We start from the raw sequence: 11967 nt of genomic DNA, 5'->3' as shown, positions 1-11967 counted from the left end.
TTTGATTGGTGTTGCATCCATGTTTTATTTATATAGTACATTATATATATATAAATTTATATATATATATATATCATATATATCATATATTATATACCGTATGTATATATATTATATATTCTATATATTATACATATAATATATGTAGGCTATATATATAGCCTATGTTTATTACATATATATGTCTATATATAAATATATATAAATAAATATATTATACGTTCTTGCTTCAGATGTGTATAAGAGACAGCAACAGTAGTTCGTTCATTGTGTTCTACTTCTCTGCCTAATAAAATGGCAACAGCTCCCTATTCGCCTCTATATCTCATATTATCACCGTCATTGTCATAATAATAATCATCATCATTGGCTTGGATGGTGGTTAAAATATAAAATACCTCACCTATACTAAACTAGGAGTGATGCTTTGCCCTACCTGACGTGTTATCTTACCGAATACTCAGTACGCCCCAAATACTAGCGAAAAAAAAATCGCAAGTGATTCGAGTGGGAATCGAACCCACGACCTCCATCGTGGCCTGATGTCTTAACTACTAGATCACCGAGCTTGCGCTAGGCAAATAGTGATGAATTCGATCCCAAATAGCAGCGGGTACTGCAAATGCTACTCCGATGTGAGTTTGCATCAGGTGGTCATGGGTTCGATTCCCACCCAAATCACTTGCGATTTGGCTTCGCTAGTATTTGGGGACCTATACTGAGTATTCGGTACGATAATACGTCACGCAGGGCAAAACATCACTCATATGATATTTTCCTGACGCAAACTCACATTGGAATATACTAAACTACCTATGGCTAAACATTATGACAAAGAAACAGAAAAAAATATCAACAGTTAGATTAAAAAAATTTCAGTTTAAAAATCATTGTATAAATTTTCTTAACTAGGTAAAAATATATACCGGTACAGAATATTCCAAAGAAGTGCAGAGAGAAAATTGCTGGTTAAATAAAGTATCATCAGTTCAGTATAATTCTTAATTTAGTATACAAAATATAGTACGAAAATAGTTTATAAAATTCCAGTGTAAGACATTCAAGAAAATCACAATTAAAAATAATTACAATTAAAATTATTGCAGCTTAAATATAAAAAATTCAATTAAAAAATAAATTTAAAAATTATTCAATTACAGCAGGACTTTTTCTCACGACTTTAAACAACTCCACTCCCTAAGTCTTTAAACAAACTTGGTTATAAAGCATCGTTCCATCCTGTATAAGTGGTGAGTGTACTTGCTGTTAGATGTGAAGGAAAAATAAAGAAATAAAAAAAAAAACAAAACAATGTAACGATTCTATGGAAACGAAGCTTAACTCATTACTAATAGAACTTTCATAGGCCTACAACAATTCCACAATCATCGTCATGTGACCGTTTGGTTCATCTTGTAAGGCATAAGGGAATCTCACACAATTTCCTATCGTCGGATGGGTTTTATCCGGTGCACGGAAAGTTTCTTGAGATTAAACTCTAACAATATCCGCCCTGAAGATACTTTGAACTCAGCAAGGAAATGAGACAACCCTTCCAAGGTCAATGTCTTTTAAAAACAATACACAAATCGAATGTTGTATGTTATACCATATTTTCTCTATGGTTATACAGTACTGTATTTCGGCTGACATCAAGTAAGATGAGGACTAACGAAAATACTGTATATCCATCGTCAATTACTCGATGAGCGACGGCTGCTACCGAATTCTACCGTACTACGAGAGTCTATTTTCCAACACATTTTTCCCGATAATTATAATGCCGTTACAATATATTTGCTTCCTATAGCAACTAGAGGTCTCCAGTCCAGCTTGCGGTTCAGAGATGCTTCCTGAATACAGTAAATCACTTTTAATGAAATGAATAAATTTCAGATACTGTCTGAACCAGGAAACAGTTCAATTACAGTTGTAATTTAACTGTTCCCTGGTCTGAACCAAACAATAATGAATAATAGAATTAAAATTTCTTTTTAAGTTTAAGGCTAGCATAGAGAAAGAAGAGGCTAGTAATCAACTGAAAATAATGATTAATACCGTTCCTTTTATTTTTGTATAGACCATTATGACTATTTACGGATTTAACTTTTTCTTAAATTGACACAGAAGATAGCCTATAAGGTTTACATATTAATATTTTTTTTTAAATTTCAATACTTAGGGAATTCCATGGAGGGGCGGCGAATATGACAGTACTTTTACCTAGGTTATTGTATCCACCTGCCTTACTCAAGGAGGTGCTTATTTGATGATCTAAATAGGGGAAGGAGTAGATTTAGGATTGAGGAAATTGGAAATATAATTAGGGGCAAGACCATTGAGCGCGTAATACGTTATAAGCAATATCTTGAAAGATGTTCGTTAATTGACTTTAAGCCAATGTATCTTTTTAAGGGCTTATACGTTCTTGCTTCTTCGTGAATGTAACATTTCTTGCAGCTGTGTTCTGGACAATGGGAGGTGATGAAGATGGTTATGTGGCCATTGAGATGTGCATTTCACCATCAACGCCAATAACCCACTCCACAACTATACAAATATTTAAGATCGTTTTAGCGCATTCGTTTAATTAGCAACTCATAGTCTGTTTGCAAGACAGTCAGTCATATATATTTCAGTAGTTTAAGATGTCTTTTGATTTTATTTTTATAGGTATGTGTGTTAAATTTTGTGAATGTTTAGGTGTATGTTTAGAGAAATTGTGTTCCAATTTAATTTCCGAAAGGACAAATAAAATATGATTCTGATATCAAGACAAAACTGTGTGGACAATCACCAGCTTCCAAAATAAGGTGACTTAACTATAATTGATCATGATTTTCTTTGGCTTCGAACATCTTCAATGGTGGTGGGGGATTAATTTGATTCTTTTTTGTGTTTTTTTTGTTTTTTTTTGGTGGGGTGCACCCCACCCCACGCATTCTCTATATACGCCACTGGGAACTGGATCAAGGAGGCAAATGAGTAATAAGCAGCAAACTACAAGCATAAGCAAGGGCAGTGAAAAAGGACAAGAGATATAGGCTTGACTGAAGCTCTATGCACTTTGATTTGGACCCTGCGGAAAATTTCTGGAACCACCACTGTTACCACCATATTATTTATTAAAATAAATGACCCGCTTTGAAAAAATTCCCCCTCAAATAAACTCCCTCTCTAAAGCCTCATTGGAATAAACGCCTCCCTCGAATAAATGCCCCACACTTTTTTTTTTTCCCAGCGAATTACATTTTTTCTAACCTGGCAACTGTATTGTAGTACCACAGTTACAGTGAAATTAAAAGGCGTTTATTTGAGCATACGTATCAATTTTACACAAAAAAGAAAAAAATGGCTCCCTCGAATAAACACCCCTCAAAAAACCTCAACAATAAACACCCTGGGGCATTTAATCAAATAAATACTGTAATCGGTAAACTTGATATGAAATGAAATATATTGCAAAAGTCATAAAAAAATGTCGGTATATTTATTTATCCGAATGTTACTGATTGAGACGCCATATACATCACATACTTAAAAAAAAGCTAAATTTGTATAATACAGTTTAGATTGTATTCAGTCAATGCTCCCCAATGCATTGAAATATATGTAAATATTAGTAACTACACCTCTTGCAATGAACCTCTACTGGCTCAGTATATGACAGGGTTTTGAAAAAAAAAAATCATAACAGTACATAGGTTTGACGGGATTGGATGCCTTAAAGCAATATACATTATCACTCATTAATCATAGCATACTGCATGTATGAAATATATCTTAAAAATACATTAAACTGTCATGTTTTTTGATGACAGTAAGCATTATATCTCCACTGACACCACTCAGTCCTTAATTGTAAATTTCTATACCTATATGGGCAAGTAAATTGCTTTCCAACCTGTCACAGTACGTCCCCAGGCATAATAAAGTCTTATTACACAACTTAGTATCTGATTCATCTTATTCACATCTCTAATGGGGAAGGATAGTTTATGCATAATTATAATGTTTATTCAGATCTAGTCAGCAATTGTATGTTGAATTTACTGTATAGAGTACAATTTTACTTGTAGTAAACGACAATACACAAACTGTCTAGGCCTAATAAGTAATATATATTTTTTTTACTACCAGCATCTGCAATTTGAATTATACTGATACTTGAAATGTGCAACATATTAGCTGCTAATGTTTCGCTAGAGAGGTATATAATTATCTATATTTAGACTCATGCATAGGCAACTTTGAAAACCATATGATGGGCACTTACAATGACATCATCCTGCACTTAAATTTTACAACAAAATGTAATTAACATGAATAAAATAGGAGGTAGGATTCATGGATCATGTACAGTGTGATACTATCACAGATATCATGCATTTAAAAGCATGACTTAATTACTTATACAGTACTCATAACATATCATGTTTACCATGTTTAATATTTGAGTGCATAACTAATTTCAACACTGGTGAGTGCTACTGCATGTCTGGGATACACTGAATTTTTATCCTGGCAAAACATAGAGTAAATCCAGAATTGCAAGTTCAATTGTTGGTGCTTAAAATTTTTAGGCGTCTGTGAGACCATGGAGGCTAGTTTCTGGGGAAGTTTACAATGTCTCGCTCTCACTTTGACTAACCATCCCTGTTACCTTTTTGGCTCTGGTGAGGAGCTCTAGAAACACTTGGCTGATTGATTAATCTGATTGATTAATAGATCTTTTTTGCATGGGCGGCCGTTAGGGCCAATATACTCTACTACCTCTATTATACTGCCCTCATCAGAGCTTTCAAGATCACGAGAACTTGTTTTAAAACTATGTCTTAATATTATGTATTTGTATGGTTTTTTTATCATACAACGGAACATATAATTAATTTAAATAAATTTAATCATGTTGATAAGTACAAGGAGGTTCAAGTATACGTAATTAATCCCATTGAATTAGTTATAATAATGGTAATCAGAAGAAAACAGTGAATAGTAATTTAATACAATGTATCAGTATAATGCTGGTACATGTACTATAACACCAGTATATCAATAAGGACATGCACTAGTAATCTATACCAGTAAAAATAATGCAAATTTATATATCTACTCAGGCAATAGGCACTAATATAGTATTCACATATTATGGGTCACTGTATATATTTGTATTTGATTTATAGGATAAAACTTTGACCATTTAACTCTAAACCATAGCATGATAATAAATAATCCAACATATATATATTAACTACCTCAATAAATTGGCCCTAAATTGCAAAATCCCAGTTATAGGAGTAACTCACAGGTGCATTCAGGGGTAGGGCAGCTGGCTCATACAGCTACTTTTTTTAAAACTGGAGGAGGGGGAACTGAATTCAAAGTTTAAGTTGGAAAGTGATATTTCTATTCTTTAGGTGCCACTGACATACCTGTAACATGTTTGTATCCTCTCAGTCCTAACCATGTTGGGGTTGGGGTTAAGGCAGTCTGGATCGCCATCCCAAATATTCCCACCATGGGGGAATATGGGATCTGTCAATGATAATACAGACTATTTCATGAGTGACCCACATGGCTCTACAGGTATAAAACTTAACTACTGGTACTGGCCCACCATGAAATTTTTTACTGTACCATTGGAGATAAAAACACAAAGGACCCTCATCAGCATTATTACCATGTGTGCAAAGGGTAGCTTAGACTAAGCTCTTATTACTACTGTTAGGATGGTGGCATAGAAACTAGAGCATTTAACAAGAAGAAGCCTACCTGTAGGTCCATAGTATAATAATCGTAGGAATTATAACAATACCTCCATAGTACAGTCAAGTTGATTGGTCAAGCAAGCACCTTTTCAATAACAACAACCAGTAAGTATTCTATAAACTTGCTAAGCTAATCAGCCTTCTAAACACAATATGTAATTCAAATTTATCCTGCAGCAAACAATATATTCAGTCTATTCCATTGACATTATCCTTAAAATTGTCGGGACACATTAACTGCAAGCCTGCATGCCTGTACCTACAGTATAAAAAGGATATTACACCAAATACACAACTACCTTTCTGAGTAAACCAGTGTACTTGTATCAATAATTTCTGTTTGATATATCAGCCTTACCCACTTGAAGTGAACCATCTATAAAAATAATCTTAAAATTAAATAACTTATTACTGACTATATTGACACATATGAGCAAATACCCTATACTGTACACAACCTTATGGACGCTTTACTTTCATCTGCAACTAATTATCTTGAAGCTATATGTTTGTACCATGTACTTTTAAAATCTATATTAACTTCATATATGCCTGCTTCCACAGTGGCATAACTAGGACTGGAGTCTTGAAATGAGGGGAGGGGGGCTGATGGGGGAGCGCAAGGTCATGTGGGGGTCTCGATGATTAGGTGAGGGGTGCTAGCTCGCAAAATAAGGTAATTTTGCACGATTTTTTTTTGGTTGGGGGGGGGGAACTGTTGGGTGTGAGTAAATTTTTTTGAGTGGGCATTCGCCTCCCCGTGCACCCCTAGATACGCCACTGTGCTTCCAACACAAAAATAATGTATTTTAATACCTTGTAAATGATTGTACATTACTGTAGCTGATTTCAGCAGCACATAAGCTATATTTACAATGCAGACATCCAGAATTCCATAAATATTAGTTTTGCCTTACCCCATCACCTACTGGCATTACAGTAGTACATAATGAGCTAGTTGTATGTCATTATTTTTTGGTCATATTATTACAAGATGCATCCTTAATATGAGCACCAAATGTGTGCTACAGATACACACACGATAATGAATTTAAGCTGACTTCTGAAATTGGTTGTTTTCAACTTCTATAATAAAAATATAATCCATATGATACAGAGTAATAATATAAAATTTCACAGTTAAATAAATGGATATAATAAATTCATTGTGTCGAAGTTGAACACACATTTAAGGTCACCAGCCCCTATATATCCTTAGCTCAGTGCAGAAAATATCCTTACTCTTGAAAGGAAATCCTCACCCCAATGGTAGGGATAATCATACCCCACAATCATGGCAGGGGATGACATAAGACCATGGTACACCTGTTGGGGATAATGTCATGATTTCAGAATCAGTTTGATTTCAATTAAACAGAAGTTTATTCAATACCATGAGCAAATATCATCACAAGTCCTGGGTCAAGGGTCAGGTCTTCTCCCATATGTGCATTATCACACGACATCACAACGACTGCTTGCTTGCCTGGTATTCGACGAGTCACATACTGTTCGTACGTATGACGGTTCATCTGACGTGTTTCAAGAGTGCTAAGGCCAGGTGGCCACTTTCTTTCGTGCGCATTTTCCATCAGTTCAGTGACAATATGTGCTGGACAACCACTTTCTATCAGAGATCGCTTAATGACAGCTTGTAACACAGCATCTGGTGTTGAAATCATCCCACCCCAGCGTGTCACTCTCGCAAGCGGCAGAGAGTTAACCCATCGTAGAACTTCGTTTTGTTCAATCTCATCCTCAATAGCACGAATAGAAGGGCTATTACTTGGGTTCGCAACCCGGATAGCACGTATGTATTCCTTTAACATTTGGATTTCTCTTTTATTATCATTCTGTGAACGACGTAAGTCTGACAGTTCAATGTGATAATCTGCAAGCTTCTCTTGTTGCTCTTTGATTAAATGACGAAGTTCTTTCACACAGTTATGTTCTTTGAGTTCATCTTTGGGGATTACCATTCCGCAGCCAGACTCGCACTGTACAGGTCTTTTCGGGTTGTGCTCGCACTCATCCAAATGTTGCATAAGTGTATCGAGCTTGACAATTTTTTTGCAGCCAAATAAAACATTATCGCATGCAATTCGTAACCGGGCCAATAAGTTGCGTAGAATCCTAGGAACAGGCTTCAATTGTTGGGGAGTTATTGGATTGCGATCTACAGGACATGTGTGCTGTCGAGACAGCCATTCCTGAATACATGCACTGCAGAAGGCATGTTCACACTGGGGTGCTTGAACTGGATCCTCTAAAACGCCACTGCATATCGGACAAATTAATTCTTCATCGACATCACCCTCAAATCTATGCACTTCAAAACCCATTGTCTGGAAAATAAAAAATAAACAATGCAGAAAATGTTACCTGTTACCTGGTAACAGAAAATGAGGAAGCTAAAAAAAGCAGAAAATGAGGAAGATAAAAAAAATATGTGGGTAGCAATAATCAACTGTTTCCTTCCACATGGTCTTTTTACAGTAAATAAATTCTATGTAGGCTTTAAAACAATAGTATGTAAATTGTATGCATTCTTTAGTAATCACAAAGTGTCAAACTGATAAATAGACAAAATTAAAAGATTTTTTTAAAATAATTCAACAGCATAATGAATTACACAAGACAAGAAAAATAAGACACAAGATGCTATGCATGAACTATAAACACCAATAACACTACATGCATTACATAGCACTACACAAAGGATGCTCTATATACACCAAGTCTCATTATGAATCTAATAGGGAGTGGCGTAGTTTTGGTCATATTAGATAACAAAAAAAAAAAAAAAAAACCCAACCCAAGACCCTGGGATTGGAAGGGATATTTGACTCTGCCTAAAATAATGGAGTACGGAAAGTGTGATGGGGGACCTGGATGGAGGAGGGGAGAAAATTACAGGTAAGCATTCTAAAAAAAAATCCAAATATATCTGTTGTTAGTGAATGTTAAAACTTGCATTCTTGATAAAACGAAACTCAAATGGCCTGGTTTATGAACTACTTAGGTGTACGGAAATGAAAGTGTAAGTTGAATCTATCCAGGGACCTACTGAAAATCTAACTATAAATATTGCATAATATTGTCTGTACTGCTACTAGCAACCAGTTTACTTTACATTAAGCCCCGTCTAGACTATTAAATTTTGTTTGACAAAAACTTGTGACACGCCTATGGTCATGATGACATCACATCATGACCATATACAGGCATTTCATGACTATATATGGGCATACATCAGTTTTTTGTCCCAAGATTTTTTAATTTAATAGCCTGGATATTACTTAAGGACAGCATTCAAAGGCGCATACCACTGCTTACCATCCTAAATCAGCGACACGCACAGTATACACCATTTTATCTCATTTACTTTGAAACAGCGCCACCAACATCTCGCAACTCACTGGGGGACTTCCAGAGGCCTAGTCTGAGCAGCTGGCTAGTTACAAATAGATCACTACGCAGCAGATAGCTCTGCTAAACCTTTTCTATAGCAGCGGTAGACAACAGATACGATCTTGCTAATTACTGTATATTAAATATTGAAATAGCTTTTTAAGATTTGGATTTGTTTTTTATATAAACATTTCGTGCTTTTTCCGTTTTATAATATTCGTGCTCGTTAGTAATTTAGTTTTATGTTTATCGTTGATTTGATCCATGATGGTAACTACGTAGAGCGAAATGCTAGGCCTCTGAAAGTTGCCAGGTTATCAGAAATTTTAATTTCAAATTTCGCGAAAATGGTCTATAATAGGCCTACATAATAATAATTATTACAAAATATAGCCACAACAGAGTTTTCATTTCTTCTTTTTATCAAAAGTACTAATGGAAATTAGTAACATCTCATTGCTTTAATATTAAGGGCTGGATTAAATTCATACTAACAATTCAAATTTCAAATTTATTAGTTAAATTGAGGTCAGAGTTCATCATCATAGATGTTATATTGTGTGGAGAGTCTAGGTGTCTGTCATTTACTGTACTGCAGTAAAACCTTAAATTATGGCATTAATTAATTCACAACATTAATTAGTTTACAATAATATTAAATAAATTTGATCATTATATAAATATAATCAGATTTGTATAGTATTTAAATGGGAGCAGGTCAAAACGGCAAAAAAACAAAATGGCAATGAACCAAAACGGCAATGATAAGTACCAAAACAGCAACAGACCAAAACGGCAATGACAACTACCAACACGGCAATAGGCATAGACCAAAACGGCAAAGGAGCAAAAATCAATGCCAAGAATGAAGCGCCACTGGGCGCGCGCAGTGAGCAGTTTATAATTTTCTGAATCGTGTTTTGTTTTTTATGTTTTTTTTTTTTTACACATATTATATATTACTTTCAAGTGTTATTTATTATTTATTATTTTTTTTTTCTTTCCCGTTTTTTACTTTCATGGAATAATATTGTTTAGCCACATTTTATCTGTAATTTAAGGTTTTAATTACTTAAATGTTCACTGCTTTTGTATTTTATATATTACATTGTGTTCCCCCAATCTTTTTACTATTGAATTGTATTGTATGTTATTATTATTATTATTATTATTAATGTTGGTCTTTAAAGTGTTATTTATTATTATTTTTTTCTTTCGCACATTTTTACTTTTAGGACATAAATTGTTTAGCTATTGAATTTGTATGTTATACTATTATTATTATTATTATCATCATTATTATTATTACCATTATTACTATTATTATTATTATAGTGGTTTTTTTTCTTTCGTGCTTTTTTACTTTTGACATAATTGTTTAGCCTCATTTTGTCTGTATTTTAAAGATTTAATTATTTAAATATTTACTGCTTTTATAGTGTGATTTTGGTTTATTGCCGTTTTGACTTAGGCCTATTGCCGTTTTGGTCTTGCCGTTTTGACTTATTGCCGTTTTGACTTATTGCATTTTGACTTATTGTCGTTCTGGTTGAAAAGTGTTGCCGTTTTGGTTTTTTGCCGTTTTGGTTTTTTGCCGTTTTGGTCATTGCCGTTCTGACTTATTATTGCCATTTTTGTTTTTTGCCGTTCTGTCCAGAAACCATTTAAATTTGCTCAGAAAATCACTAGGTTGAAACCATTTTAATATATTTTTGTATATTTTGAGATGTCGCTGGTTATGTACCCCCCCAAGGTTATACATTTTGAAATTGAAAAACTAATGTGTGGGGAATCGTAACTAATGTGTAATACATTGGTTATAAATAGGGCAAGGCCTAACTTTTTGTGCAAAATCTGTGTGGTATCAGCACTTATTTTCTATAATTATAATCATTGATTATATTTTTTATATAATCATTGACATTACCTCATAATATACTGGCACAGGTAAGCCTTTAGAGAGGCCAAGGCTTAGTGTGAGTTCCAACAAATGTCACGGCTAGTCCGGGATCTAGCTACCTAACTAAGCTAGGCCTCGCCCTAGGCCTAACTAGTAACATGTCTAACAACTTGATTCAGCATTCCATTCAGTACATCTAGGCCTGCACGTAGAGCTCGCTGACGCACACTCAAACACGTCATCCAAGCATCAAATTGCTATCGTTTATTCGGGTGATATCTTGCCGACATAATCCTAAATGATATATCATATAAAAATTGGAAACCAATTAAAATTACCTTACAGCACTTCTTGATTGATATTTCTGATAAAATAACTCATTCAGCGAAATTGAAACAAATAACAAATCTCCATCAACCAAACACAACAACCAACCAACCCGCAGCGGAGAGCAGCGGAATGTTTATTTTTGGGCAAATTATATGCGGCTGGAAATGGAAACTACTATTCTGTATTTCCCAGTCTGAAGAGGACGCACATCAGCCAATAGCCAATACTGAGAAAACCAATACAATAAGCCGTGACTGATCAGTGTAGACGCGATTACTAGAGTGCCTAATTAGTACTATTAATAGACACCACAAGACAAAGTAATAAATTGAATACTTATAAAAAAAAATCAATTATTACTTTAGTCAATCGATCATTCGAACGAATAATCAATCAATCAATCAATCAATCAATCAATCAATCAATCAATCAATCAATCAATCAATCAATCAATCAATCAATCAATCAATCAATAACCAATCAATCAATCAATAATCAATCAATCAGTTCACCTGGATCCGACATTAGTTACTGCATATAGACTGTACGTGATTTGGC

The 11967-nt window shown here is 34.4% G+C and overlaps 1 protein-coding gene across 2 annotated transcripts; it reads right to left on the bottom strand.

Annotated features, from left to right (window-relative positions):
- Positions 1-3471: 3471 nt before the first annotated feature.
- On the bottom strand, positions 3472-11552 carry LOC117104923 (E3 ubiquitin-protein ligase NRDP1-like). 2 transcript variants are annotated; one of them, XM_033245860.1, is made up of 2 exons: positions 11418-11552; positions 3472-8113 (listed from the first exon to the last, which is right to left on the bottom strand). In XM_033245860.1, the coding sequence occupies exon 2, from the start codon at positions 8108-8110 to the stop codon at positions 7151-7153; it is 960 nt and encodes a 319-aa protein (XP_033101751.1). In that variant the 5' UTR covers positions 8111-8113; positions 11418-11552; the 3' UTR covers positions 3472-7150. The 2 variants fall into 2 exon arrangements, with proteins under 2 accessions (XP_033101751.1, XP_033101752.1); XM_033245861.1 differs by having other exon boundaries at positions 11423-11532.
- Between the last annotated feature and the right edge of the window lie 415 nt (positions 11553-11967).

The sequence above is a fragment of the Anneissia japonica genome, unplaced genomic scaffold, assembly GCF_011630105.1.
Source record: "Anneissia japonica isolate Jap-2015-1 unplaced genomic scaffold, ASM1163010v1 scaffold287834_len5846547_cov211, whole genome shotgun sequence".
NCBI classification, from domain to species: Eukaryota; Metazoa; Echinodermata; class Crinoidea; order Comatulida; family Comatulidae; genus Anneissia; species Anneissia japonica.
This window is presented reverse-complemented; position numbering and strand designations above follow the sequence as displayed.